The sequence below is a fragment of the Micromonas commoda genome, chromosome 15 (assembly GCF_000090985.2).
Source record: "Micromonas commoda chromosome 15, complete sequence".
NCBI classification, from domain to species: domain Eukaryota; kingdom Viridiplantae; phylum Chlorophyta; class Mamiellophyceae; order Mamiellales; family Mamiellaceae; genus Micromonas; species Micromonas commoda.
The window spans coordinates 422,100-446,644 of record NC_013052.1 but is presented as its reverse complement, the minus strand read 5'-3'; the positions used below and the strand labels follow the sequence as shown (position 1 = coordinate 446,644).

At 66.3% G+C, this 24,545-nt stretch overlaps 12 protein-coding genes across 12 annotated transcripts; 6 read left to right on the top strand and 6 right to left on the bottom strand.

Annotated features, from left to right (window-relative positions):
- Positions 1-696: 696 nt before the first annotated feature.
- On the top strand, positions 697-3,155 carry MICPUN_64510 (predicted protein; the record flags this gene model as incomplete). The annotated part of the gene is made up of 2 exons (XM_002506523.1): positions 697-831; positions 1,142-3,155. 2 exons carry the CDS (start codon positions 697-699, stop codon positions 3,059-3,061), a joined length of 2,055 nt encoding a protein of 684 aa, XP_002506569.1. The 3' UTR covers positions 3,062-3,155.
- A 411-nt stretch (positions 3,156-3,566) lies between these two features.
- MICPUN_64509 (predicted protein) lies at positions 3,567-4,107 on the bottom strand (the record flags this gene model as incomplete). The annotated part of the gene is made up of 2 exons (XM_002506343.1): positions 3,567-3,917; positions 4,000-4,107. The coding sequence occupies 2 exons, from the start codon at positions 4,105-4,107 to the stop codon at positions 3,567-3,569; spliced, it is 459 nt and encodes a 152-aa protein (XP_002506389.1).
- Positions 4,108-4,455: 348 nt separating this feature from the next.
- On the top strand, positions 4,456-4,680 carry MICPUN_88847 (predicted protein; the record flags this gene model as incomplete). The annotated part of the gene is made up of 1 exon (XM_002506522.1): positions 4,456-4,680. A coding segment is annotated over one exon (225 nt), but the record flags the coding sequence as incomplete, so codon positions are not given.
- A 237-nt stretch (positions 4,681-4,917) lies between these two features.
- Positions 4,918-5,540, top strand: MICPUN_109578 (predicted protein). Its single transcript, XM_002506521.1, has one exon. It carries the CDS (start codon positions 5,254-5,256, stop codon positions 5,479-5,481), a length of 228 nt encoding a protein of 75 aa, XP_002506567.1. The 5' UTR covers positions 4,918-5,253; the 3' UTR covers positions 5,482-5,540.
- A 2,736-nt stretch (positions 5,541-8,276) lies between these two features.
- MICPUN_64506 (predicted protein) lies at positions 8,277-11,165 on the bottom strand (the record flags this gene model as incomplete). Its single annotated transcript, XM_002506342.1, has 1 exon — positions 8,277-11,165. One exon carries the CDS (start codon positions 11,163-11,165, stop codon positions 8,277-8,279), a length of 2,889 nt encoding a protein of 962 aa, XP_002506388.1.
- Positions 11,166-11,442: 277 nt separating this feature from the next.
- Positions 11,443-12,897, top strand: MICPUN_68238 (glycosyltransferase family 33 protein; the record flags this gene model as incomplete). The annotated part of the gene is made up of 2 exons (XM_002506520.1): positions 11,443-12,627; positions 12,706-12,897. Coding segments are annotated over 2 exons (1,377 nt in total), but the record flags the coding sequence as incomplete, so codon positions are not given.
- Positions 12,898-13,084: 187 nt separating this feature from the next.
- Positions 13,085-15,114, top strand: MICPUN_64504 (predicted protein; the record flags this gene model as incomplete). The annotated part of the gene is made up of 2 exons (XM_002506519.1): positions 13,085-13,252; positions 13,508-15,114. 2 exons carry the CDS (start codon positions 13,085-13,087, stop codon positions 14,975-14,977), a joined length of 1,638 nt encoding a protein of 545 aa, XP_002506565.1. The 3' UTR covers positions 14,978-15,114.
- A 378-nt stretch (positions 15,115-15,492) lies between these two features.
- MICPUN_73804 (predicted protein) lies at positions 15,493-15,765 on the bottom strand (the record flags this gene model as incomplete). The annotated part of the gene is made up of 1 exon (XM_002506341.1): positions 15,493-15,765. A coding segment is annotated over one exon (273 nt), but the record flags the coding sequence as incomplete, so codon positions are not given.
- Positions 15,766-16,815: 1,050 nt separating this feature from the next.
- MICPUN_106563 (predicted protein) lies at positions 16,816-19,582 on the bottom strand (the record flags this gene model as incomplete). Its single annotated transcript, XM_002506340.1, has 2 exons — positions 16,816-19,336; positions 19,479-19,582. The coding sequence occupies 2 exons, from the start codon at positions 19,580-19,582 to the stop codon at positions 16,852-16,854; spliced, it is 2,589 nt and encodes an 862-aa protein (XP_002506386.1). The 3' UTR covers positions 16,816-16,851.
- Positions 19,583-19,799: 217 nt separating this feature from the next.
- MICPUN_104371 (predicted protein) lies at positions 19,800-21,569 on the bottom strand (the record flags this gene model as incomplete). Its single annotated transcript, XM_002506339.1, has 1 exon — positions 19,800-21,569. One exon carries the CDS (start codon positions 21,567-21,569, stop codon positions 19,800-19,802), a length of 1,770 nt encoding a protein of 589 aa, XP_002506385.1.
- A 301-nt stretch (positions 21,570-21,870) lies between these two features.
- On the top strand, positions 21,871-23,461 carry MICPUN_96004 (predicted protein). Its single transcript, XM_002506518.1, has 2 exons — positions 21,871-22,206; positions 22,503-23,461. The coding sequence occupies exons 1-2, from the start codon at positions 21,904-21,906 to the stop codon at positions 23,385-23,387; spliced, it is 1,188 nt and encodes a 395-aa protein (XP_002506564.1). The 5' UTR covers positions 21,871-21,903; the 3' UTR covers positions 23,388-23,461.
- MICPUN_109574 (predicted protein) lies at positions 23,435-24,418 on the bottom strand. Its single transcript, XM_002506338.1, has one exon. It carries the CDS (start codon positions 24,199-24,201, stop codon positions 23,515-23,517), a length of 687 nt encoding a protein of 228 aa, XP_002506384.1. The 5' UTR covers positions 24,202-24,418; the 3' UTR covers positions 23,435-23,514.
- Positions 24,419-24,545: the final 127 nt, after the last annotated feature.

Genomic DNA, 24,545 nt, shown 5'->3' with positions numbered 1-24,545 from the left:
CGTCGTGCTCGTCGTGGACGCGAACGGCGTGGACGAGTTCCCGGAGAATACCGTCATGGTGGAGCTCGCGAAGAAGTACAGGAACGATCCGTTCTCGTTCGTGTGGATCGACGGCGGCGCGCAGGCGGACTTTGCCAAGGCATTCGGCGTTAGAAAATCGCACGCGCCCGCGCTCGTGGCGGTGAAGAGCGGCAAACGTAACCGATTCGCGGTGATGGCGGCCACAAACGCGGGTGACGGCGGCTTGGACGAACGCACCGCGAGCGCGTTTTTGGATAAGATCCTGGGCGGGGACATGCAGTTCAAGCCCATCGCGTCGTTGCCGAGCGTCGAGCCCGAGTACCTCCGCGGCGGCGACGCGGCGACGTGGGGGGATGAGGAGGATGACGACGCCCGGGGGGGCGTGGAGGTGCACGTCGGCGAGGACGTCGGCGGGGAGGACGACGGGGATGCGCCGTCGATGGTGGACATCGACGCGCTCCTCGACGTGGACGACGGGGCCGTGGCGGCGGCGCCGGATGTGAGCGACGTCGAGGATGAGTAGAATGAATCATCACTGAATCTTTCACTGAGTCGTGACAATGAGAACCCGTTTCGTCTCGATGCGCACAGCTGTGCCGTGTTGAGAATTAGCGCGCCAACGAGCCCGTCAGATGGAGGTGGAGCGCGCACGAGGCTAGCTCCCACCGAGGCACCATGGGCGACAAGCGGAAGCTCCAGTCGGAGATTGACCGCACCCTCAAGAAGATCGACGAGGGCTTGGACGTCTACGACCGCATCTACCAGAAGGTGGTCGACGCCGAGAGCCAGAGCAACAAGGAGAAGTATGAGGTGCGGATGCTCGCCCGGTGCCTCACCTCGGAATCGTGCCCCGGCCGCCCGCGGCGCGGCGCCGTCACGTCACGCGATGGTCCCCGCCCGGACGCGATATCCGGTCCCGCGGGGCGAGTCGACGCGTCTCCCGGCGCCCCGCGCGCGGCCGACGCGCGTCCGCCCCGCCCCGCGTCGGTCCCGCGCCCAAAAAAAACCCTAGCCAGTGGGCATTTAGTCTCATCGCCACCCCCCCCGCCCGCCTGCCCCGCGCCCCGACCCCCCGCGCTGACCATCCTCGACCACCCGTCCCCTCCCCGTCGCGTCCCAGGGCGACCTCAAGAAGGAGATCAAGAAGCTCCAGCGCTACCGCGATCAGGTCAAGCAGTGGGCGAGCAGCAACGACGTCCGTGACAAGACGCCGCTGCTCGAGGCGCGCAAGCTGATCGAGGGGAAGATGGAATCGTTCAAGATCATCGAGAAGGAGACGAAGACGAAAGCCTTCTCCAAGCAGGGGCTGGAGGCGGCGAGGGAGAGGAAGGACCCGCGGGAACAGGCGAGGGACGAGGCGAGGGAGTGGCTGAACAACTCGGTGGACGAGCTGCAGACGCAGATTGAGGCGTTTGAAGCCGAGATCGAGTCCCTCGCCGAGACGAAAAAGTCCAAGAGCAAATCGTCCAGCCGGCCGCCCCGGCTCGGGCACCTCGAGGAGTCCATGTCCCGCCACCACCAACACATCCAGCGCATGGAGCTAGTGCTCCGCCTGGTGGACAACGAGGCGTTGCAGCCCGAGGACGTCGCCGACCTGAAGGACCTCGTGGAGGATTACATCGATCGCAACCAGGACGATTTCGAGGAGTTTGGAGACGTCGAGGACATGTACGCGGACCTGGAGCTGGACGACCTCGCCGAGGCTGTCGCGAGCGGCGAGGTATCGCACGACGTGGGCAAGCCCGCGGTGCTGCAGAAGCTGGAGTCCGAGGAGGGCGCCAACAACAAAGAGTCCGCGGATTCGTCAAACGACGGGGCACCGTCGAAGGCGTTGGCGCGGGGCAACGCCAACTCGGACTCGTCCTCGTCCCTCGTAAGGCAGGAGGCGCTTCGCAAGGGGAAGGACGGGTCGGTTAACGACGTCGCCAAACCCGCGTCCCCGGCTCCTACGCTGGGCAGCGGCGGCAAGAAGATACCCGCGCCACTCGGGCTGAGCAAGCCGCTCGCGTCCGGCGGCGAGGTCCCCGGGCCGAGCCCGGGGTTGCAGAGCGGCGGACCGGTCCCAGGGCCGAAGGGGCGGGAGGGCCAACTGGGCGGCAACGGCGGGAGCTGGGGCGCGCCGGGGGGCGGTAACGGCCAGCCCTTGAGCGGCCAGCCCGGGTCCGGGCCCGGGTTGCAGCAGCAGCAATCGTGGGGTTTCGGCAGCGGCGGCGACCCGCCGGTGTTTGGGAACCAGTCGCCCAACCAACCGACGACGCAGGGAGGAACGTCATCAGGCGCTGCAGGGGTTAAGTTTCCGCTGCCCAAGCCCGCGCCCGGATCGCCCCTCCTCGGGGGTGCGCAGAACAACCAGGGCGGATCGCCGGCGAAGAATCTTCCCGCGCCCAAATTCGGCGTCGACCCCTCCAAGGCTGGCGGGGTGAACGCCGCCGCGCAGGCGCAGGCGCAGGCGCAGGCGGCACAGCTGGCGGGTGATCCCAAGCCCGCGGCTGACGAGGATTCTCTCGCGCTCGACCTCCCCGGCGGCGTCGCGGATCTCGCCGACGGGAGCAAGCACCCGCTGGCGGTGCGCCTCGGCGGCATGGCGCACGAGGACCCGGGCGTCAACATCCGGCTGCTCGAGAGCGCGTACCGCAACCTTCCGACGCCGGAGGACGGGACGTGGACGAGGCGGCGTGTGGAGCCACCCGCCAAGCCGCCGCCGCCGAGCTACCCGTCGTCGACGCCTCCGGTTTTGGATAACCCCGCGCTCTTCGAGCGGCTCGACGCGGACGCTCTGTTTTTCGCCTTTTACCACCAGCAGGGCACGGCGCAGCAGTACCTCGCGGCGAGGGAGTTGAAACGCGCCAACTGGCGGTTTCATAAGAAGTACGCCACGTGGTTCGCCAGGCAGGAGGATCCGAAGGTGTCCACCGAGGAGTACGAGCAGGGGAGTTACATCTACTTCGACTTTAACATGAGCGCGGACGGGGGTTGGTGCCAGCGGTCGAAGGGGGATTTTCTGTTCGAGTACTCGCAGCTCGAGAGCGAGATGAACTGACGGAACGGCGGCGGGGGGGGAGTTTGTGCGCCGACGCGTGACTGGATTGTATGTAGCCCGTTTTCGTGAATGGAGACTCCGGCTTTGCTTTTACGTCGCCTCGGGTATTACATCGTCTCTCTCTCTCTCTCTCTCTCTCTCTCTCTCTCTCTCTTCCGCGAGTTGCGTTTTGGTTTTGTGAGTTGCTCCGTCGTTTCCTTCACGAACCTCACTCGTCGCGTGGGAGTCGTGAAGGAAAGGGAAAGGTAAAGAAGAGACAACTCACAAAACATCGCATGTTACTTGTAACACGCGGAAAAAAACCCTGTGCGAACCTGATGCCTCTCTCTTCCGCGAGTTGCGTGTTGGTTTTGTGAGTTGCTCCGTTGTTTCCTTCACGAACCTCACTCGTCACATGGGAGTCGTGAAGGAAGGGTAAAGGCGGAGAACAACTCACAAAACATCACTGATGTACCGCAACACGCGGAAAAAAACCCTGTTGCCCCCCCTCCCTCTTCCAACCTCCCTACGGGATTAACCCGCCGAGGAGCTTGTTCGCCGACACGAAGCTCATGACCACCAGAGAAATGTCCCCCATGTGCGCGACCATCCCTCCGAAGTGCCTGCCGCTCGGCTTACCGCTGGAGTACCCGTGGATGTAGAGGAGCTTGCCCACGGTCCAGATGCAAAGGAAAAACGCGGCGGCTTTCGGGAAAACCATGCCATTGACGGCGGCGAGAAGCTGGCACATCGCGAGCCACTCGAGCGTCTGCTGGTGTGCCCGCTGAACGCAGTTGAACTCTACGTTGTGAGCATCCGACGACTCGGCGTACAGCTTCGGGTAGTTGATGTTGAACCTTTTGCGCGCCAGGCTCACCTACAGGTGGAAGAGATCCGAAGGTTAGAGATCGCTTTTTCTCGGAGTCGACTCAGCGCGAGTGTTGAGTGTGGTATCGCACCTTGATGCTGCCGTAGAAGTGCGTGAAGCACGCGAATCCGATGGCGGCGATGACGTAGCCGTACGGGTCAATCTCGCCGGGCTCCATCTCGAACTGTCCGGTGGCCATCGTGGCGACGGGGTGTTGTGTGCCCGACCCTCCGCGCGGGTTTGTCGACACGCAATCCCGAGAAAATTTGTGATTGTCGCGTCGGCGGTTCCGAGGTGACTGGAGGGGGGAACAAGTTTTCCGCGCGCGGCAGACGGCGATACCGCGGCGGGGAGGTAGAGGGCCGCATCGAATCGCGCGATACGTCGGGAGGAGTCGATGTCGTCGTTCGAGCACACGGTCGCCAGTTTCCGCGCGGCGCTCATCTCCGGGGCGCAGCGCAACGCCACGGATGAGCTCCGCGCCATGCTCGACGACGGATACGCCGCGGTGCCGCGGGATCTCACGAGGTCGATACGGTCCGCGGCCATGAGCGTCGCCCTGACCCGCTCGTGCGAGCACGGATGCGAAGACGCGGTCCTGGTGCTCCTTCAGCACGGAGCCGAGCACTCCCGCGCCAACGGCCGGGGCGATACCCCCTTGCACGTCGCCGCGGAGGCTGGGCACCTCCGATGCGTCGAGGCTCTGTTAGCCGCGGGAGCAGACCTGACGGCGCGGAACGGCGACGGAAAGACGCCAATAGCGATGTCGCGGCACCCCGCGACGCGCGCGGCAATCTCCGCGGAGGCTACCCGAAGAAGAAACGGAACGGCCGCATCGAGCGCGGGCGGCGACGGCGACGGCGACGGCGGAGGCAGTGGAGGAGGAGGCGGAGGAGGCGATGCTGACGCCCGCGCGGACGGCGCCGCCCGCGTCGGCGCATCCCGCGCGACGCGACCGGCGCGCGAGTGGCGCGCGGCATCCATGCCCCCACCCATCGCGGTGGCGTCGTCCACCGCGATCGACCGGGGCTCGCCGTGGGGCAGATCCCCAGCGGCGACCGCTTCATCCCCGTTGTCGCCCCTGTCGCCAAACAACGCGGCGCGGTCGAGTATCGGTCAGGATAAAAGCGCCGGAACCCCCGCCGGAACACCCCTGCACCGCATTCGTCGCAGGCTCCGCGACGATCTTCGATGCGCGGTGTGCCTGAGGGATTTCTGCAGCGAGGGCGAGTCGAGTTCGCCGGTGACGCTGCCGTGCGGGCACTCGTTTTGCCGCGAGTGCGTGGGGGGGATGCGGGGATCTGGGGCGAACACCCGGCCGTTCAGGTGCCCGCTGGACCGCGCGATGGTGAGCGGGAACCTGGACCTGAGGGTCAACGCGACGATGAGGGATCTCATCAGGCTGGTGGGGCGCAAGCTGACGGTCGAGGGGCGGACGCCGGTTAAAGAGGGGGGAGTCGAGAATGGATCCGCGGTTGGGGATGAATCAGATCTTCGCCCCCCCGGGTCGCCGGCGGCACGGCTGGCGAGGCGTCCGACGTTCGCGGAGGTGTGCAGCCCGATGCCGAGGTGAGCGATCGATCGCGTGGGCACGTAGCGTAGACTGATCGTCTTTAACGCGGATGTTTGTCGATCGCGTTTGTGGGCTCGCGCGGTCGCGCTTTCGAAACGGACTGAAACGTTCGGCCTCGGACCGTTTCGGCGATCCGATCTCCGGGCGCCGGTTTCGTGGCACGTGCGGGGGGGCAAACTCGGGCAAACTCGCAAATCTCGCCGCGCGGTCCCACGCGCTCCACGGACGACCCATGCGGCAGAGGGACAACTCGCTGAGCATGAAATCGGCGCTGAGAAACCCGCGCACGCCCGGCACCGCCGGACGCGGCGGCCTGAAGTGGTCCGATAACCTCGAGGTGCGCGCCGCGAGCAGCGTCCCTCCGCGACGAATGTGGGATGAATGTGTCTCGGAAACCCCGAAGACGGAGACCGCGCGTCCCCCCCCCGCCGCCGCGATTCCCCGTCCCCTTCGCCCGTCGCTCATCCCCCCGCGTATCCCCCTCCCCGTCCACGTCGCAGAACACTCGGACGTACACCAAGGGCGACGAGGTGGGCATGATCACCCCCGCCGACAAGTCCATGCTGTGCACCAACAGCGGCATCGTGCCCAACTCGCAGTCGCAGACGTCTTGGACCCCAACCTTCGACGTCGCCGCCGCGAACGCCACGGAGAACATGGAGAACATGACCGCCATGGCGTCCGGCGCCAAGAGCGTCAGCAGCGACACCCCGAGCTCGCGCGCTCGAACCCCGCTCTCGCCGCGGTCCCCCAACGTCGTCGCGACGGACCTCTCGTTCAACTCGGAAAAAGCCGGGCACACCCCGGGCACGTCCCTCTCCTTCGGCAGCCGCAAGAAGCGCAAGAACCCCAACGCCGGCCGGAAGGGGGGAATCGTAACGGCGACGGAGACGACGACAACCCCCGCCGTTCCGACGACGTCCAGGATCGAGCTCGCGGACGCCGCGGGTTCGCCCGTGACACCCGCGGGCCCCAAACCCGCCTCATTGCCAAACACGAACACGAAGAAGCTGGAGATGTCACCCGAGGCTACGCACGTCGCGTTCGACGGCGACGGCGGCGATCTCGGTGTTCCCTCGCCGGCACCCGCGGGTGCGCGAGCTCCCGCGAACACCCCCGCCGCGGCGACGATGAACGACGCCGGCGGCCCCGTGAACGTCGTCGCCCCCGAGGGAGGAGCCGCTCTTGTTCATTCGCACTCGCCGACGGCGTCGCAGGAGGACGTGGTGGAGGAGGTCAAGTCGTGGTTCGCGTCGGTGCACTCGAAGCTGGACCTCGCGCTCTCCGCCATCTCGCCCGGCGGGCACCTTCGCGCGACTCCCGCGCGTCCCGCGGAGAAGACGCCTGCGTCGCGCGTCCTTCCCGCGGATGAGGCGAACGAAGAGGCGGAGGAAGAGGGCGAAGGCGAGGTTCAATCCTCGCCGGATGCGTTGACGGCGTCGGCGCAATCGCCCGCGACTTTGATGGGCGCGACCGGCGCGGTGGCGAGGCTCATCGAGGAGGCGCTCGCCGCTCCCGACGCGCCCGTCTTCCAACCCGCCGCGTCCCCCGTCTCGGCGTGGATGGCGCGGCCCAGGGCGCTCGTCGAGGCGCTCGCGGAACCACTCACGCCGAGCCCAGCGCGTGGTAAGGCGTCAACCCCGGGCGTCGTTCTCGCGCCGCTTCCCGAGGATTGCGTCACCCCGAACAACATGGACGACGACCGCCCGGGTTTCACGGCCGCGGAGGCGCTCGTCGTGGACGTCTCGCGCCCCGACGTTCTTCGCGTCGTCGCCACGCTCGTTTGCGCGGGGCTCGTGTCGACGTTTCCTGTCGCCGTCGCGATGTGCGCATTTTCCGTCATCGTCGGCGCCTTGACGTCCGCGTTCACGCACTTCTTCGTCCCACCGCCCGTCGAACCCATCGTCGCGGTCGTCAAGGGGAGCTTCATGATCTTCCCGCCTTTCCTCGCCAGGTTCGTCGCCATGACGGAGACGTACCTGATCAACGTGGGAGCGGCGATGCGATCGGTTCCCTTTGACGCCGCCGCCGCCGCCGCCGCCGCCGAGGAAGCCGAGCGCTTGGCGGCGATCGGCCGCGTGTCCCTCGACTCGGAGGGCCTCGCGATCTTGGCCGTGTTGCTCTTCTCGTTCGCCTCGGTCGCCGGCGCGGCGCTTCTCGCGATGTACCCGGAGGGTGACGTGTTGCGCGGGGTGAAGGAGGCGTTTGTCGAGGCGAGGGAGATGTCGTCGCCGGGCGCGTCGCCGGCAGCCTCCGGGGACGTGTCCTGGATCGCGGATGCGCGAGATGATGCCGAGGAGTTGGCGCAGGAGTGTGCCACCTCGACGGCACCCCCCGCGGGCGCCTCCTCCGGCAAGACCCCGCGCGGCGCGTTCATGGAGCAGGTGGAGAACGTTTCGTCAAAGCTCGGCGCGATTAAGCGCATGATCTTCGCAGACGACGGTGACGAGGAGGTGAAGTGCACGGCCGTGGTCGACGAGCTCAAGATGAAGCTGGAGGCTCGTAACCGAGTGGCCCGGGGCATGGACGCGTTTCCGTGGATGTCGTATCCGCCCGCGAAGAGCCCGGTGGCTGCGGAGGTTTGGTGATTGCGCGCGATTATATTTCGCTTGTGTTTTGTTTCTTCCATTATACGGGCGCCCGCCGCGGGGGCGACGGGCTCTATGGGGATTTGGGGATTTGTGTAACAATATAGCCGTCGATGCGATGACGCGTCGTCCGTTCTCTCAATCGTAAATATGAGTTCCAGCACGTCTCGACCGCGCGCGTGTGCGCGCGTATCGTGCCGCGACGTTTCATCGTGAATTCTTTTTCTTCCAATCCTCCGCCTTTGTCTTCCGATCCTCCGCTTCTCTTCTCGCGAGCATCTCTTTGTGCTTTCTACCCGCGTAGTGCGCTCGAAGATTTACATTTGAGGTGCAGGTGACGTCACACAGCTCGCACTTGGGCCTCTTGTGTTCCACCAGCGTTTTTGGCGAGTCGAACCCGGCGGCGGCGCGAATCGACGAGAGGTGTCCTTTGGTTAATTTGTGCGCCCTCAGCTCTTTCTCGTCCGTGAAGCGCAGTCCGCACGCTTCGCACCCGTGGTCCGCCGCCGGCGGTTTCATCGGAGACTGCCGCTCTTGTCGCGACGGAGACTGTTCGTTATCGATGGGCGTCGCGCAAGGCTCGGTGACCGAATCCCTGGAGTCCTCCCCGCGGTCAGCCGCCGGCGACTGCCGGTGCGGCGACTGCCGGGCGCCCGTCGAGCGATTCGGCTCGCGCCTTCGCGCGTTGAGGAGGTCCCGCATCGTCGCCGCGCCGATGAAATCTTTGTGGAACTCGCCCAGCTTGTGCTCGATCATCAGCCTGGCGCTTCGCACGGCGTCGGCGCGACCGAATATTTCAACGATGTGTGCCTTGCTGTTGGCGTCGATGTTCGCGCCCGATTGGCTCTCCATGGCCTTGATGGTCTTACCCTTTGCGCCGATGATGAGGCCGTTGTTGCCGTTGGTGTCGATGAACCACGCGTCTCGTCGGTCGACGACGATCGCCCGGGGCTTCTTCCTCGGCCTCTCCTCGTCGGCTGAGAAGAAATCGCCGTCGCGGCGGCGAAGGTTGTTGGATCGGTCGTAACGGTCGTCGCGGTCGGAGCTCCAATCGTCCGCCGCCCACGGACGTTCGTTTTCGCGCCCGTCACCCCGCACCCCGCGTCGAACCCCGAACGCGTCGTCGTCGTTCGTCTCGCGGCGCCGTGCTTCGTCGAACGTCGGCGTCGCCAGCGTCACCGCCGCCCTTCCGTCGAGTTCAAACACCCGAACCGTGTGCGGCGACATGAACCGAACCAGGTACTCCTCCATCGAATACGGAACCCCGCCGAACCGTACCGGCAGCTCCAGATCGGTGTTCCAGACGTACCTGAACACATCTGCGAACTCGTCGACCCAGACGCGACTTCGCGAGACGTGGCACAGCGCGGTGTGTACGCACGCGCGGTACGTGTGGGCCCTGACGTGAGACTCGTTCGTCGGGTCAAACCCCGGCACGACCGAGTCTCGAAGCTGGCTCGCGCCGTGCGCGTAGCCGCACACGTCGCCAGCCGGACACCGTCCGTGCCGCGTCCAATCCTCGCACAGCTTCGACTTGAACTTCATGGGTTGGCCCGTGGTTTGCTGAACCGCGGCGGCCTCGACGGTGCCGAAGGTTCGAGTCGACCAGTGAGGGAGCGGGAACGACTCCGAACGCGGGGGCGGTGTCGGGTAGGGTTCCTCCCGCCGCGGCTGGAGGAGCCCGGAGGACGTCGCCTTCCGCGGGTCGGACGCGCACGTCCGCTCGATGGGCGACGCGCGCGGCGGCGACGCGTAAGGATCGCGGCGGGACGCGTAGGGAAAGGCGTTCCGCTCTCCCGCCGGGTTCCAGTCGTCTTCTCGGTCGCGCCGGCGGTGGGTCGGGGACCACGACGACGGGTGGCGCCGTCGCGGCGACGGCGAGCGCGAGCGCGAGCGCGAGCGCGACAGTCGGCGCCGCGCGTCACGGTCGTGCCACCGATCGCGCGGCGGCGACCACCGTTGAGGACCGCGCGTGACCGAGACTCGGCGCGAAAACCGAGAAGGTTGGGGCGACGCGCCTCGACGCGTCTCGGGAGACAGCGTCTTCGCTCGCGCGGCGACGCGGATCTGGCGTATCGGCGACCTCGAGCGTCTTCGCTCGCGCGTCCGTTCGCGCGCGACGCGCTCCGTGGACGTCGCCCGAGCGTCCGTGACCCGTTCCTTCTCCTCCTCGGCGCGGGGGGCGGGAAAGTCCTCCGTCCCCCTCTCCTCCTCGGAGTCTCCGAGCGCCTCGAGCGCTTCGTGCGCCGCCTCGAGCGCCGCTCGCTCGTGCGCCGCGGCGATCGCCCCTGCGGTCGCCACCGCGTTGAAGCTGTGGTGCCGTTTGCGCGCAAGCCCCACGGTCGGCCCCCATCCGTCGTCGTCGTCGTCATCGGAGGAAGGCGCGAGCGAGGGCTCGGACCCCCCGTCGTCGTCGTCGTCGTCGGGGCTCCTGAGCCTCGGCGCGTACCTGAGGTGCGGGGGCGGGCGGTCGCGGGATGTCTCGTCCCCGCGCTTGGGCGGCGAGCGCTTGACGCGGCACGTCCACCGCGCCTTCGGGCCGAACTCGCGCGCGCGAGACGCCTCGGCGGCGGCGCGGCCCCGGTCGACGCGCACCTCGAGCCCCCCCGCGCGGCTCATAATAGCCGCCGGCTTACTCGTATTAGAGCCTCTGCCGTGACTGAGGTTCCAGTCATCGTCGCAAATGAACTTTCCGGCCGAGTCTCCAGTCGCGTCAGTCTCGGCAGTCCGAATCTTCGTGCCAGCTGTGCTGTCATTTTCCCAGCCTCGTCCTGTCGACTTCTCGGCCTCCGGGTCGGGCGAGTACGGCGACCTCACGCGCGATGCGGCGGCGGCACCGGCTTTGATGGCGTCGCGGACGTGCTTCGGGTGCCGGTGCCTCCGCCGCTTCGACTTGGGCGCGGGTGCCTCCGCGTTCGACGGCGTCGTCGACCCCACGGGCTCCTCATCGGACGAGAAGAGACATGTTGTTGTTGTTTTCTCCGGGACGTCGTCTCTCGGTGCATGATTCTTCGTTAGCGCAGGGTGAAGGCCCGCGGCGGGCGATGCCGCGCGCGTCTCGTCCTCGAACGCGGGCGTCGCGGGTATCGCCGACATCGTGATCGCCGCGGTTGGGACGATTCGCGCCCCGCGAGTGTGACGTCACGACGATGGGGCGGTGCAGCTCTCCGAGATGGACGAAAACCTGACGGGAAGGCGAAACGGCAAACGAATGGACGCGCTGATTTCCCGTGCGACGAGATCAGATTTGGGCGCGGCCTTGCTCCGGGCGGTGGCTATGCCCCCGCGGCGGCGATCCGCGCGCGCCGGCGCGACCGACGCCGGCGCGCCGTCCAACCCGCGCCCCGCACCCACGGCCGCGGGCGAGAAGCCACGGCCGCGGGTGCAGGTGGTCGTCCTCGGGGACTTTGGGCGCTCGCCGCGGATGCAGTATCACGCGCTGTCGCTCGCCGATTCCCTCGGCGCGGACGTGGACGTCGTCGCGTACGTGGGAAGCGAACCCCGCCGCGAGGTCGCGATTCATCCCAGCATCCGCATGGCCCTCATCCCGCCCCCGCCGGCGTGGACGAATGCGCGTCACGTGCCCCGAATCGTCGCCCTCGCCGTCCGCGTCGCGACGCAGACGGCGCAGATGCTGTGGACCACCGCGGTGGCGCTTCCGAGACCGACGCACGTGCTGCTGCAGACGCCGCCGTGCGTACCCTCCTTCGCCGTGTGCTGGCTCGTGTGCCTCATCCGACGCGCCAAGTTCGTCATCGACTGGCACAACTTCGCGTACACACTCATGGCGCTCAAGTTTGGGCCGTCGTCCCCAATCGTGTTCATCGCGAAGGTCTACGAGCGAATGCTGGGAAGGTTAGGGCACGCGCACCTCGCCGTCACCGACGCGATGGCGACGTGGCTTGACGAGCGATGGGGGATTCGCGACGCGGTGGTGCTTCACGACGCCCCGCCGGAGTTTTTCAGGCCCGCGAGCGTGACGGAGACGTCCGCGCTCATGCGTCGGCTGGCGCCGTCGCTCGACGCTTCACCCGCGAAAGTCCCCGGCGATTGCTGCGACGCGATTTTGGTCGGTGGGGGAGACCCGCTGACGACGACGACGACGGGGCGGGGCGGCGCGCGGTGGCGCGAGGGTCGCCCCGCGCTGGTAGTGTCGTCCACGAGCTGGACCCCGGACGAGGACTTCGGCGTCCTCCTCGACGCGCTCACCCTCTACGACTCAGTCGCCGGCGCCGACGCAAACGCGACGACGAGTCGATACCCCGACTTGCTCGTGATCGTCACCGGCAAGGGACCGCAGCGCGCGCACTACGAGTCGCGCATGCGTTCGTTGCGGCTGACACGCGTCGCGGTGCGGACGGCGTGGCTCGAGTCGGGGGATTACCCGACGTTGCTGGGCGCCGCGGATTTGGGCGTGTGCGCGCACACGAGCTCGAGCGGGTTGGACTTACCGATGAAGGTGGTGGACATGTTCGGATGCGGGTTGCCGGTGCTTGCGGCGAGGTACGACGTGATCCACGAGTTGGTTCGCGAGGACGCGCGGTTCGCGGGCGGGAGCGTGAGTCAGGGCGCTCGAGGGAAACCGCCGGTGGTTCGCCTGCCCAAACGGCGCACAGCTGTGGTTCGCGAAGGCGAGCCGAACGGGTGCCTGTTCGGCGGAGCCGGGGAGCTCGCCGCGCAGCTGTGCGGGGTGCTCGAGGGGTTTACCGCGGGTACCAGCGTGGCGGGGGAGATGCGGACGAGGATGCGGCGCGAGTTGGAGGAGAAGGGCGGGGGGAACAGGTGGAGGGATAACTGGGAGCGAGCGGCGCTCCCGGTGTTCAGCTGAGGGTGTTTGCTCATAAGAGTAGGTCGGTTGTAATTTTTTGTTGTCGCGGGAGCTCCACGCTGGCGGCGTTCTGTTTGAAAAAAAGCGTTGTTCGCGTCGAGCGCCAGAGCTACGAGTCCATCGCGCGCGCCGCCGCCTTGGACCCACCCCTTTCGTCCACCCTCACGTCGGAGCGTCAGCCGACACCATGAGCTCTCCCGCCGCCAAGAAGGCGCGCCGCGAGAGCGGCGTCGGCGCCACCGGCCCCGACACCGTCGTCGTCCTCGACTACGGCAGCCAGTACACGCAGCTCATCACCCGGCGCGTGCGCGAGCTCGGGGTGTACTCGGTCCTCCTGCCCGGCGACGCCGACATGGTGCGCGCCGCCGATTCGATCGCACCCGCCGCCCGGATCACGCGCGTTCGCCCCCCGGGTCGCGCGCCGCGTCCGCATCGGCTGCCGCCGCGCGAGTCGCGCGGCGGCGGCGCCGGCGCGGGGGAAAACCTCGATCCGCCCAACCAACCGCCCGCCCCGGGTATTTAAAAAAGATGGGCACCGCCGCCCCCAGCGGGATCGGCCCCGTCGCGCTCCCCGGCTGACCTCGCGCGTCCCATCCTCCGAATCTCGCAGGCTCGCATCACGTCGCATAACCCGTCGGTGATCATCCTCTCCGGCGGGCCCAACTCCGTCCACGTCGAGGGCGCGCCCTCCGTCCCGGACACATTCTTCGATCACTGCCAGGCCAAGGGCATCCCCGTGCTCGGCATCTGCTACGGCATGCAGCTCATCGTCCAGCTCATGGGCGGCGAGGTCAAGCCCGCGGACAAGGCCGAGTACGGTCGCATGCCCGTGCACATCGTCCAGGAATCCGCGCTCTACGGCGAGGAGATGGACCCGACCCAGATGGTCTGGATGTCCCACGGCGACGAAGCCGTTAAGCTTCCGGAGGGATTTAAGTGCGTGGGCAAGTCCGACGCGGGCGCCGTGGTGGCCATCGAGAACGCCGAGCGCAAGATCTTCGGCCTTCAGTACCACCCCGAGGTGACGCACTCCGAGCGCGGGTTCGAGACGATCCGCCACTTCCTCTTTCACATCGCCAAGGTTGAAGCCGGTTGGACGATGCAAAACGTCCTCGACGAGCAGATCGCCATCGTCAACCAGAAGGTGGGACCGGATGACCACGTCATCTGCGCGCTATCCGGAGGCGTGGACTCCGCGGTGGCCGCGACGTTGGTGCACAAGGCCATCGGCGACAGGCTGCACTGCTGCTTCGTGGATAACGGCCTGCTGCGGTACAAGGAGGGTGAACGCGTGATGAAGATGTTCAAGGACCACCTGCACCTCCCGGTGACCAAGATCGACGACTCGGCCAGGCTCCTCGCCAAGCTCAAGGGCGTGGCGGACCCGGAGAAGAAGCGCAAGACGATCGGCGCGCAGTTCATCGAGGTCTTCAAGGAGTACAAGGACGACGTGGAGAAGAAGACTGGCGTGAGGCCCAAGTTTTTGGTGCAGGGTACCTTGTACCCAGACGTGATCGAATCGTGCCCCCCGCCGGGCTCGGACCAGAAACACTCGCACACCATCAAGTCGCATCACAACGTCGGGGGCTTGCCCAAGGAGCTCGGGTTCGAGCTCGTCGAGCCCCTGCGCATGCTCTTCAAGGACGAGGTGCGCAAGCTCGGATTGCTCATGGACGTGCCGCAGGCTTTCATCTCGCGACACCCGTTCCCGGGCCCCGGCCTCGCGGTGAGGGTCCTGGGCGACGTCTGCGCCGACGGCGCCCTCGACACCATCCGCGCCGTGGACGAGATCTACATCAACGCCATCAAGGACGCGGGCCTGTACGATAAGATCTGGCAGGCGTTCGCGGTGTTTTTGCCCATCAAATCCGTGGGCGTGCAGGGAGACCAACGAACGCACTCGCACGTCGTGGGCCTTCGAGCCATCACCTCCTCCGACGGCATGACCGCGGATTGGTACCAGTTCGAGCCGAAGTTTCTGCAGGAGGTGAGCGCGAAGATCTGCAACGAGGTGAAGAACGTGAACCGGGTGGTGTACGACATCACGTCCAAGCCGCCGTCCACGGTGGAGTGGGAGTAAAGGGTCAAAGGTTTGACGGTTTTTTTTCGCGGGCGGGAGCGTTTATCGTGTGTCGCGGGTGGCGGGGCGTCATCGAAGCGCAGAGATATCTAGGTAGCATTCGTCGATCTTTGTCGTGAAACGTTATGATTCCATTCGTCCCGTTCGCTAAACTCCCGACCTCGCGCTCAAGGTTGATGCCACACGAGGGTTTTTCTCGAGCATTTTCGAGCACGACACCGATCCTTACCACAAGAGCAAAGTACTGCTCATTGTTAGAGCAGATCTGGGAGATCGCCGTACTTTGCACTTCGAAGTCAGTATAGAGCATGTGTAAGTGTCGTGCGGCGTGTGACATCAGCCTTGAACGCGAGTCGTCTCTTTTCGTTCGCGTCGCGTCGCGTCGTTCCCGCGTCGCCCCGAGGGCGTCTTCTCACGTCGTCGTCGTCGTCGTCCATCCGTTCAAATCGCCGCCGCTGGTCTCACCCCTTGACCGCGATGCGCCGCGCGTTCTTCCTCTGCTCCTGCCGGATGGTCTCCTTCTTCTTGGGCAGACGCACGACGAGCACGCCGTGTTTCATCGTCGCGTCCACCGCGCCGTCCTCGACATCCTGCGGCAGCTGAAAGTTGCGCTCGAAACGACCGAACGATCGATTGTACACCACGTACTTGGCTCCGTCCTCGTCGCTTCCGCCGCGCTCCTCGTGCCTGTCCGCGCGCTCGTCCACGATGTGCAGCACGCGGTCCTCGTCCACGCTCACCTCGACCATGTCCCTGTTCGCGCCGGGGATGTCGGCGGTGATGACGTACTCGCTCCTCTTGTCGACGATGTCGTAAGGAAACGCGAGGTGGTTGGGAAACGCGCCAACCGAGTCCTTGTGTCCAAACGGAACTCCGGCCATGGCTGATTGGGGATAGAGGGAAACGGAGGGGCGGCGGCGGGTGATGCGAAGCGCTGGTGGGTGGTGCAGAGGGTCGTGAGGACGACGTGGGACGGGGTTCGAGTGCGGGGTTTGAGTCGGGTCGAGCGCGCGGGGATCGAGTCGGGACGGCGGGGGGCGGCGACGCACCGGCGAGGTCGGTTTCCATCGCGTCGCTGAGCTGCTCGAGGAAGCCGAAGAGGTTCATCGGGCTGGAGCCTCCGAGGTTGGACAGCGCGGTGCCCCGCGCGAGGGGACCGAGCCGGCGGAACTGGGTGCTCGCGCGGGGCTTCTGTTCGTTCATCTGCCTGTCCGCCTCCTGCTGATCCTGCTGCGCCTGCGAGTTTGGGGAAAATGTCGGCGTGGGCCGTTCCTAGAACGTCAGTGCGTTCGGGTGCTGACTCGGATATCGGGCGAGCAACGACGGTTCCTTGGATCCGATACGATCGAAGGTCTCGGAAGAAAGGCGGCGCGGGGACCGCGGACGCGTCCGGTGCACGGCGCGGCGGACGAACGAGAGGGAGCGGGCGGCGGCGACCGACGGGGGCGTCGTCACCGACAATGAGCCAGCTTTTGCCCGATATCACGCGGAACTCTACCTTTGTGTCCTGCTTGTCCGCGGCAGAGGCGCGCGCGTGGAGCCCGAAGGCGGTGTGGTGGCGGCCGCCGCCGACGGTGCGGAGGGAGCGCGCGCCGAGAAGGCGCGAGGCGACGAGGCGCGGGGCGGGGAAAGTCACGAGGAGGGCCATGTCGTTGTCGTCGTCTCGGGTGCGTTCGGAGTCGTGTCGATGTTTTCCGCGTGCGGCGTGCGCGGGAGTCTTTTGCGTCGTGGCTCGTATCGCCGAGGTTGTCGTTTGCGACGGGATACGACGGCGGCATTCATCGGTCGTTCCGACGACGAGAGCGGCACGGATGGCCACCTTCGCTTGGTTTCGTGCTTCGGATAACCGACATAACCAAATAAAGGCTTAAAAGTTAAAGCCTGTCCCCCTCCGCCTCCGACGGCCGCGGCGAGGGCAGCTCCTGAAACACCGATTCCGCCGGGGAGTCGGGCGTGTCCGGCGCAACCTCCTCGATGCGCGCCAGGAAATCGTTCCCGGACGAGTCCCCGTTCGCCTTCCCCCGTAGGCTTCCGCCGTTGCCCTTCCCCTTCTTTCCCTTGCCGCCGAAGCACGAGCAGCAGCCGCCCCCTTCCTTCTTTGCCCGCGCCCTGTCCACCTTACTCTTCTCCTTCCTCAGCGCCTTGATCTCGCTGTCCAGCATCTTGCCGTCGGTGGCGTCCACGCTCAGCGTCCCCTCGCGCTCCACGAAATCCTCCGCCAGCGCCAGCATCCCGCGCCTGCTCGCGGGGGACCGGAGCGAGTTCGAAGGGCTCAAACCTCCGGAAGTCGCCGGAGTCCCCCCGTCGCTTCCCCCGGCGTCAATCGTCAAGCCGCCGCCGGCTTCGTTCCCCGACCTGCGCTGACGCCTGGACCCGATGGCGCTCCGGCTCAGCCCCTGCGCGTACCCCTTGGCGGGGTAAAACTGAAACTCCATCTCCAGCCGACCGCTCGCAGCCTCGGAGATTTCCTCGTTGATCTTGAGCGTCTTTGTGTACGCCTGACCAGCCGCGGGCGGTAGGTCTTTTATGCGCAGGAGCAGCGCGATGAGGTCGACGCGCACCTTGCCCATGTACTCGCGAACGCCGTACGGGTCCCTGTCCCAAACCTCGCACTCGATCGTTCTAGAATCGTACACGTCGTCCACCCCCACGATGAAGTCGAACGTCTCGTCCCACACCGGGTGGAGCGTCTCGTACTTGACGCTTGATTTGTGAATCTGCCGACCGAAGCTGCACCGAACGAAAGGGTCGGACAACCCGTTGGCGTCGCGCGACACCAGGTTCGTGGCGCGCAGGAGCTTGCAGTGGAGGACGCCGCAGAAGTCCTCGACGTCCACCTTCTCGCTGTCGGGGTTTTTAAGATCCTTCGCCGTGATTCCCGCGAGCCGTTTCATCCGAGCCTCCTCGAGCTCCGGGTCGTCGTCCAGGGGTATAAACTTGCACGCGTACGTCAGCTTGGGCATGTTCTCCTCCTTGACGCTCGAGAAGGCGCTGAGCATCTTACCCCCGACGCTCTTCGTCTTCTTCAGCGGCACCGTCTCCTGAAGCGTGATCCCGGGCGAGTCGTACAGCTGACCAACCTCGAACTTGACCCTGCCCATGACGGACATGTTGGACTTGTACAGCGCCTTCTCGCCCTTCCAGCTGCTCGCCTGCTTGTCCGTTCGCAGCGCCTTGACGGCGTCCTTGCCCCCAGCCACCTTCACCTCCGCCGGGTTGTACACGTCCGCCCCCTGGTCGGTTTCGCTGTCGTCGCCGTCGCCGTCCCCATCTGAATCTCGCTCGACGTTTTTTTTCCGGTACTTGCTCGACATGGTCATCGCGCGCTTGACCGACCCCATGGACGGAGCCGCGATGGCGTCGGTGTCCACGACGCACATGTTGAGCACGGTGTGCCGCGCGTCGCGGACGAAAACCTCGAACGTCTCCTCCCACGCGGGATCTTCGCCCGAGTGTCGCCACGACGAAGTCACCCTCGTCGTCTTCGGAGCTCCGTACTCGCCGTCGATCGCGACAATCTCCACCGCGGGGGTCGCCTTGGTGCTGAACACGCTGCCGCCCAGCGCGGAGCCCCGGCTCATGTTCGCGCCTCTGCGGACGGTGACGCGCACGATGCCCGCGCGGGCCGTGCACCTCGCGCCCTGATCCTCGGTGATCTGAATGTCCAGGCGATTGGGCCACGTCATGAGCTTGGTGAGGACGTTCTTGATGAGGTTCATGAGAAGGCGCTCGACGACCGGGAACTTGGTGATGTCGCCGCCGATGAGCCTGAGGTCCAAGTCGATCTTCGGCTTGCCGATGAACGCCACCTGCATGTCCGAGAACGCGGGCCACCAGTCGCAGAGCGGTCCGAACACGATCCGGACGGTGCCGAAAGCCTCCAGCTTGTCGATGGCGATGGGAAGCACCATGCCGAGCAGGGAGACGTCCAGCTGCACCTCCGGTTCCTTCGCGACCCACTTGAACTCTATGTCCAGTCCCACCTCGTTCGGCACGTCGTCGACGCACGCGACGGACGCAAACACCAGGGGCTCCGTGCCGAGCGTGAACTTGGAGAAGTGCAGATTCTTGATTGGCGATCCCTGCACGAGCTTGTTCAGGATGGGCTCGACGGCGCCGACGACCGAGTTGGATATCGCGCGGTTGAGGAAGGGCCACCACTGCTGCGCGGCGCGGTTGAGCCAGGGCGCGCGGTCCTTGTCCGGGAACGTGATCCACTTGGGGAGCTGCCCGCAGATCTTCGCCAGGTTCGCCTGCGTCAGGATGCTCTGATCGTACGTCTCATCGTTCAGCGCGCGGATCACGTGGGCGGTGGTGGAGAACCGCTCGCGCTTGGGCGGGCGCAGCGACCGGATCTTCCTGCGAAAAGATCAATCGACGGCGATCGGGGTGAGCGACGGTGAGCGACGGGAACGGCGAGGAGCGTCGTTGTTAAAGCGACTGATTGATTACGATGTCGGCGGAATCGTGCGGGGCGCCGATCGGGGTTGTCGGTGCGTACCATCCGAGCCAAAAGGCGACGAAGGCGACGGCGTAGACGATCGTCGCCATGCCCAGATTTTCCACGGTGAGCAGAGCACCGGAGGCGGCCCATGCGCGGCTCATGCCCGACAGGGCGGCGCCCTTGGCCGTCATCGGCGCGCCCCAAAATGGAACAATGCAATCCACGTGGGTCGACAGAGCCGAGTACGTTACGAGTCGTCAGATAGAGTCAGATCGGGTTCACTTCCCGCGAGTCTAATTCACATTTCAAAATCCCAACCGCTTCGCATATGACTCGTTCTGTGTATATCAAACCCTAAACTCCATCACAAAACCTGACTCACGGCCTGTCCCCGACTCCTCCCGCGAAGTCGTAAACGATCCCGCACACCTCCCTCGCCAGCTCCGCCGCCCCAGCCTCCGTCGCCGCCTCCGCGTACACCCTCACGATGTCCTCCGTCCCGCTGGGCCGCGCGAACGCCCTGGCGTGCGCGCCGTGCCTCCCCACGGCTTGGTCGATGGCCGCCTGCATCCCGGCGGGCGTCACCGCCACTCGCTCCGCGTTCGTGACGGAGATGACGCTCCGGTCCAACACCGTCACCTTCACCTGCCTCGAGGGAAGGTCCGCGTACATGTTGCCCCATTCGGTGAGGCCCCATCCCTTGGCGAGGAGCACCGCCTCGACGACCAGTATCCCCGACAGCGCATCCCCGACAGCGGGGTTGATGGCTTCCGTCATCGCCTTGAGCTCGCGCAGCGCGGCGACGGCGTCGGTGCATTGTTCGATCGATGAACGGCCCCCGCCGTCCGCCCCGGCGTCAACGCGTTCGATCGCGGCGTCAATGCGTTCGATCGTCGCGTCGGAGAACACCGCGGTGCCGTGGCCGTTCGCCTCGAAGTAGACCCCAACGTCGAACTTTTCCGCCTCGGGGTGTAAAAACTTAACCCCCGTGTTGGCGCACGCGCATTCGACGCCGAGGACGTTCGTTATGTACGCGGTGGACGCGCCGTTGGCGTACGCGGTCTGCACGACGCCCACGCGCAGGGGCGGGTGGTCGAACGCGTTCAAGGGGGCGCATCGTCTCAGCAGGTCCGCGACGCGCGTCGCCACGAGCGCGGCGATCTTGTCGCCGTCGAAGAGCTCCACCGAGTTTTCGTTCGAGCCGTCCGGCTTCTTCCGAAAGTACACGAGCCTGTCGGCGTCGCCGTCGACGCTGACGCAGCGCTGCGACGGTCCCAACGTCTCGAACGAGCCGTGCGCGGGGGCGCGTTTCTCCTTCTGGACGTAATCCGCACCCACCGAATTGTTCAGCGACCCCGACTCGCCCGCGACGTTGCGAAGATCCATCGACAAGACACAGCCGTCGGAAGATGATTGTCCGATGGCTTCCGCGAGGGCGGCGAGCTTCGCGGCGCCCACGCCGTTGGCGCAGTCCACGACGATGGACCGTCGTTCGTCGTCGTCGTTCGTTCCCCCGGCGACCATGCGACGGAACCCGCGCGCGAGCCTCGCGAAGTAATCCGCCTCGGCGCTCGGCCATCCTCGATGCGACGCGTACACGACGTAGTGGAGCTGCGGGGTGGTCATGAGCCCGAGGTCGGTGACGGAGGCGCCGATGGCCTCCGCGCCGGCTTTGGCCGCCGCCGCGAGCGCCGGGCCGGTGGGCCGGGTGTCCCTCGCGAGGAAGACGTGCGGCGGGGGCGGGTCCGCGGCGTGTGCCGGGGGATGCGCGTGCTTCGGGAGGTGCGCCTCGGCGGGCGTTCGCATCGTCGCGATCGCGGCTCGCATCGCGTCCCACCCCGGAGCGTTGGCGAGCGCCTCCGCGTGCCGCTCCCACGCCACCGGGAGCATCCCACCGTCGCAGTCGACCAGCTTGACGCCGTTGTCGCGCTCGGGGTTGTGGCTCGCGGTGACCACGATGCCGGTGGCGCGGCCGGTCACCGCCGATCGCACCGCCGCGACCGCTCCGCAGCGGAACACGGTGGACGCGAGCACATCGCCCCGGGTGCGGAAGCCGGCGGTGCCGTAGGAGAACCGGATGGGCGCGCCGTCGGGGGACGTCGGGATCGGGTACGCGTCGCTCGCCGCGACGAAGGCGTCGACGTCCATGTCGATGCGGGCGCGTGCGGGTCGAGGTGGCGAAGTGGGGAGAGGCTGGACGGCACGATCTGGTGGGCGAGTCGAAGTCGCGGTCGTTCGATTTCCTCGTTCCTTCCCGTCGCCACTGGCGACGCGGTCAGAAAATGAACGCATTTAACGAGTTCGCGGTTAAGAGGACACGAGCGGCAGTCTGGCGAAGTTCTTCTTTTGTCTTCTCCGATTTTCGTCGCCTTTTCGTTCGCTGTTGGAAAAGCGGACTGCTGCTAAAAGCCGGAGATGATGGGTCGGCTCGCCCTCTTCAAGTAGCCCGGAGCGCGTCTCGACCCCCGGATTAACAAGCAACATGCCTGCTGCTCTCCCCACCGTCGCGGTGCAGGGCTCTGCTGACACCGTGCAGCTCCCCGAGGTCTTCCTCTCCCCCATCCGTCCGGACATCGTGAACGCCGTTCACACCGGCCTCAACAAGAACAACCGCCAGGCGTACGCCGTGAACAAGCGCGCCGGTCACCAGACCGCCGCCGAGTCCTGGGGTACCGGTCGCGCCGTCTCCCGCATTCCTCGTGTCCCCGGTGGTGGTACCCACCGCGCGGGCCAGGGTGCGTTCGGAAACATGTGCCGCGGCGGTCGCATGTTCGCCCCCACCAAGGTGCGCCTTTGCCCATCGCGTTAGGGTTTTTCGGGCGCGACGCACCCTCCGAGGGCCCGCGTCCGGAACATCAGAGGCGGTCCGCGGCGCGAACGGACGCGGACCCGGTTCGAGGATATCGCGGATGCATCGTCCGTCGCATCCGCTGACCGCGTGACCGCTCGCGTCCACCATCACGCGCTCGCCGCCGCGACCCGCGCGATCCCGCTATTTATTCTCCGCAGGTTTTTTAGGGTTGCTGAAATCCAATCTGACCCTCCCGCCCCCCCCCCAATACCTCCCCCCTCGCTCCCCAGACCTGGCGCAGGTGGCACAGGCGCGTGAACCTCAAGCAGAAGCGCTACGCCGTCTGCTCCGCGCTCGCCGCCTCCGCGGTCCCCTCCCTCCTCATGGCTCGCGGCCACCACGTCGAGTCCGTCCCCGAGGTGCCCCTCGTCCTGGACGACTCCTCCGAGGCCATCACCAAGACGGCCAAGGCGGTGAAGCTCCTCCAGGAGGTTGGCGCCTACGCCGACGTCGAGAAGGTCAAGGCGTCCCGCAACCTTCGCTCCGGTAAGGGTAAGATGAGGAACCGCCGCTACGTCCAGCGCAAGGGCCCGCTCGTCGTCTACGCCAACGACTCGGGCATCACCAAGGCGATGAGGAACATCCCGGGCGTGGAGCTGTGCTCCGTGGACCGCCTCGGGCTCCTCACCCTCGCGCCCGGCGGTCACGTCGGCAGGTTCATCATCTGGACCAAGTCCGCCTTCGAGAAGCTCGACTCCATCTACGGAACCTCCGCGGTCAAGTCGAGCGCCAAGAAGGGCTGGAAGCCCCCCGCGAACATCATGGCGATGCCCGACCTCTCCCGCGTCATCAACAGCGACGAGATTCAGTCCGCCATCAACGCGCCCAAGGAGGGCAAGACTCGCGCGCACGCGCCGCTCAAGAGGAACCCCCTCAAGAACAAGTCCGCCATGGAGAGGCTCAACCCCTACGCCAAGGTTGCCGCGGAGATGCGCGCCAAGGCGGAGGCTGCATCCTCCGCCGCCAAGGCGAAGAAGACTGCGGGCGCGCGATCCAAGGTTGGCCAGGCGTTCTACGAGGGCATGAAGAAGGAGTCCAACTACGAGGGCGAGCTCTTCGACGGTTTCGCCACCTGGCTCAAGGGCAAGCCCTCCGAGGAGGAGGAGGAGGCGTGAGTTTGCTTTCTACTAGGGAACAGCGCTACGTTAGTGTTGCTATAGTTGAACATCACCAGCTACAACAAATCGTTACAAAAACAACGCGTACTAACTTCCCAGGTGAGGACTAAAGACGACGCATGTCTCACTGCGTCAGACTGTCGTACACGGCCCTCGCGCTCCACTGGTACGACGATTCCGCGAGCACGCAGTCCACGCAGTGCCCCAGCGACGCGTAGACGTCCATCGGGAAGCACTCGTCTGGAAAAGACATCGTCGGGTCGTCGCAACGCATCGATATCCTGCACGGGAGCTCCACGTTCCGTGCCGCCAGCGCCGCGCCCATGGCCTCCCCGTGCCCCGTGCACACCAGCGCGCGTCTCGCGCCCGCCCTCGCGGCGGCCTGCATGTCCGTCACGGTATCGCCGACCATGATGCACCCGTAGTAGACGTCCATGCAGCCGTGCTCGTTCATCGCCTCGACGAGCATCCCGGGCGCGGGCTTGCGACGATCGCACGGCACGTCCCTCGGCTTGATGGCGTAGAAGATGGACCCGATGGACGCGCCGGCCTCGTCGTGGAGCATTCGGCGCATCGCCGGGTGGATGACCTCGTTCAACGTGGACTCGGGAAGCAGTCCCTTGCCCACCGCGGTCTGGTTGGTCACCACGCACACGCTCACGCCCGCGTCGTTGAGGGACCGGATCGCGCGCGCCGCCTCGGGGAGGAGCTCGAAGTCGTCCACGTCGACGACGCCGGGCACGCCGACGTCCTTGTTTATCACGCCGTCGCGGTCGAGGCAGAACAGCCGCACCTGATCGGACGTGGGCATCGGCGTCGAGGGGCCGCGGTCGTTGAAAAAGGGAGTCTTGAACTCGGAGATATTTTCACCGTCGCCCCCGAGGGGCCCCCCCGGCGCCGTCGCTCTGGCGCGCGCCGAAGCCCGGTCGACGCGCCGGCGCCGGTGACGCGCCGGCGCCGGCGCCGGCCGTGGGACGGTCGCGATACCGTGCATATCGTGCGACGCGCGTGCGGTGGGATGCACCGCGTGTGCGCCGCGTGTAAGATCGCCCCGCCCCCGGAACCGGTTTTCAAAAGGCACTTTGCCTCGCTGGCACACGGTCTGGCTCTGGCGCGCCAATTTTTCCGAGATCTCCCCCAGCTTCTGCGCAGACC

What these genes read in the sequence shown, in the direction of transcription:
- MICPUN_109578 (XM_002506521.1), top strand. Translation starts at nt 5,254, where the DNA reads ATGGTGAGCGGGAACCTGGACCTGAGGGTCAACGCGACGATGAGGGAT.
- MICPUN_96004 (XM_002506518.1), top strand. Translation starts at nt 21,904, where the DNA reads ATGCCTGCTGCTCTCCCCACCGTCGCGGTGCAGGGCTCTGCTGACACC. An exon ending in GCATGTTCGCCCCCACCAAG is followed by an intron (nt 22,207 to 22,502) that starts GTGCGCCTTTGC and finishes CTCGCTCCCCAG; the next exon opens with ACCTGGCGCAGGTGGCACAG.
- MICPUN_109574 (XM_002506338.1), bottom strand. Translation starts at nt 24,201, where the DNA reads ATGCCCACGTCCGATCAGGTGCGGCTGTTCTGCCTCGACCGCGACGGC.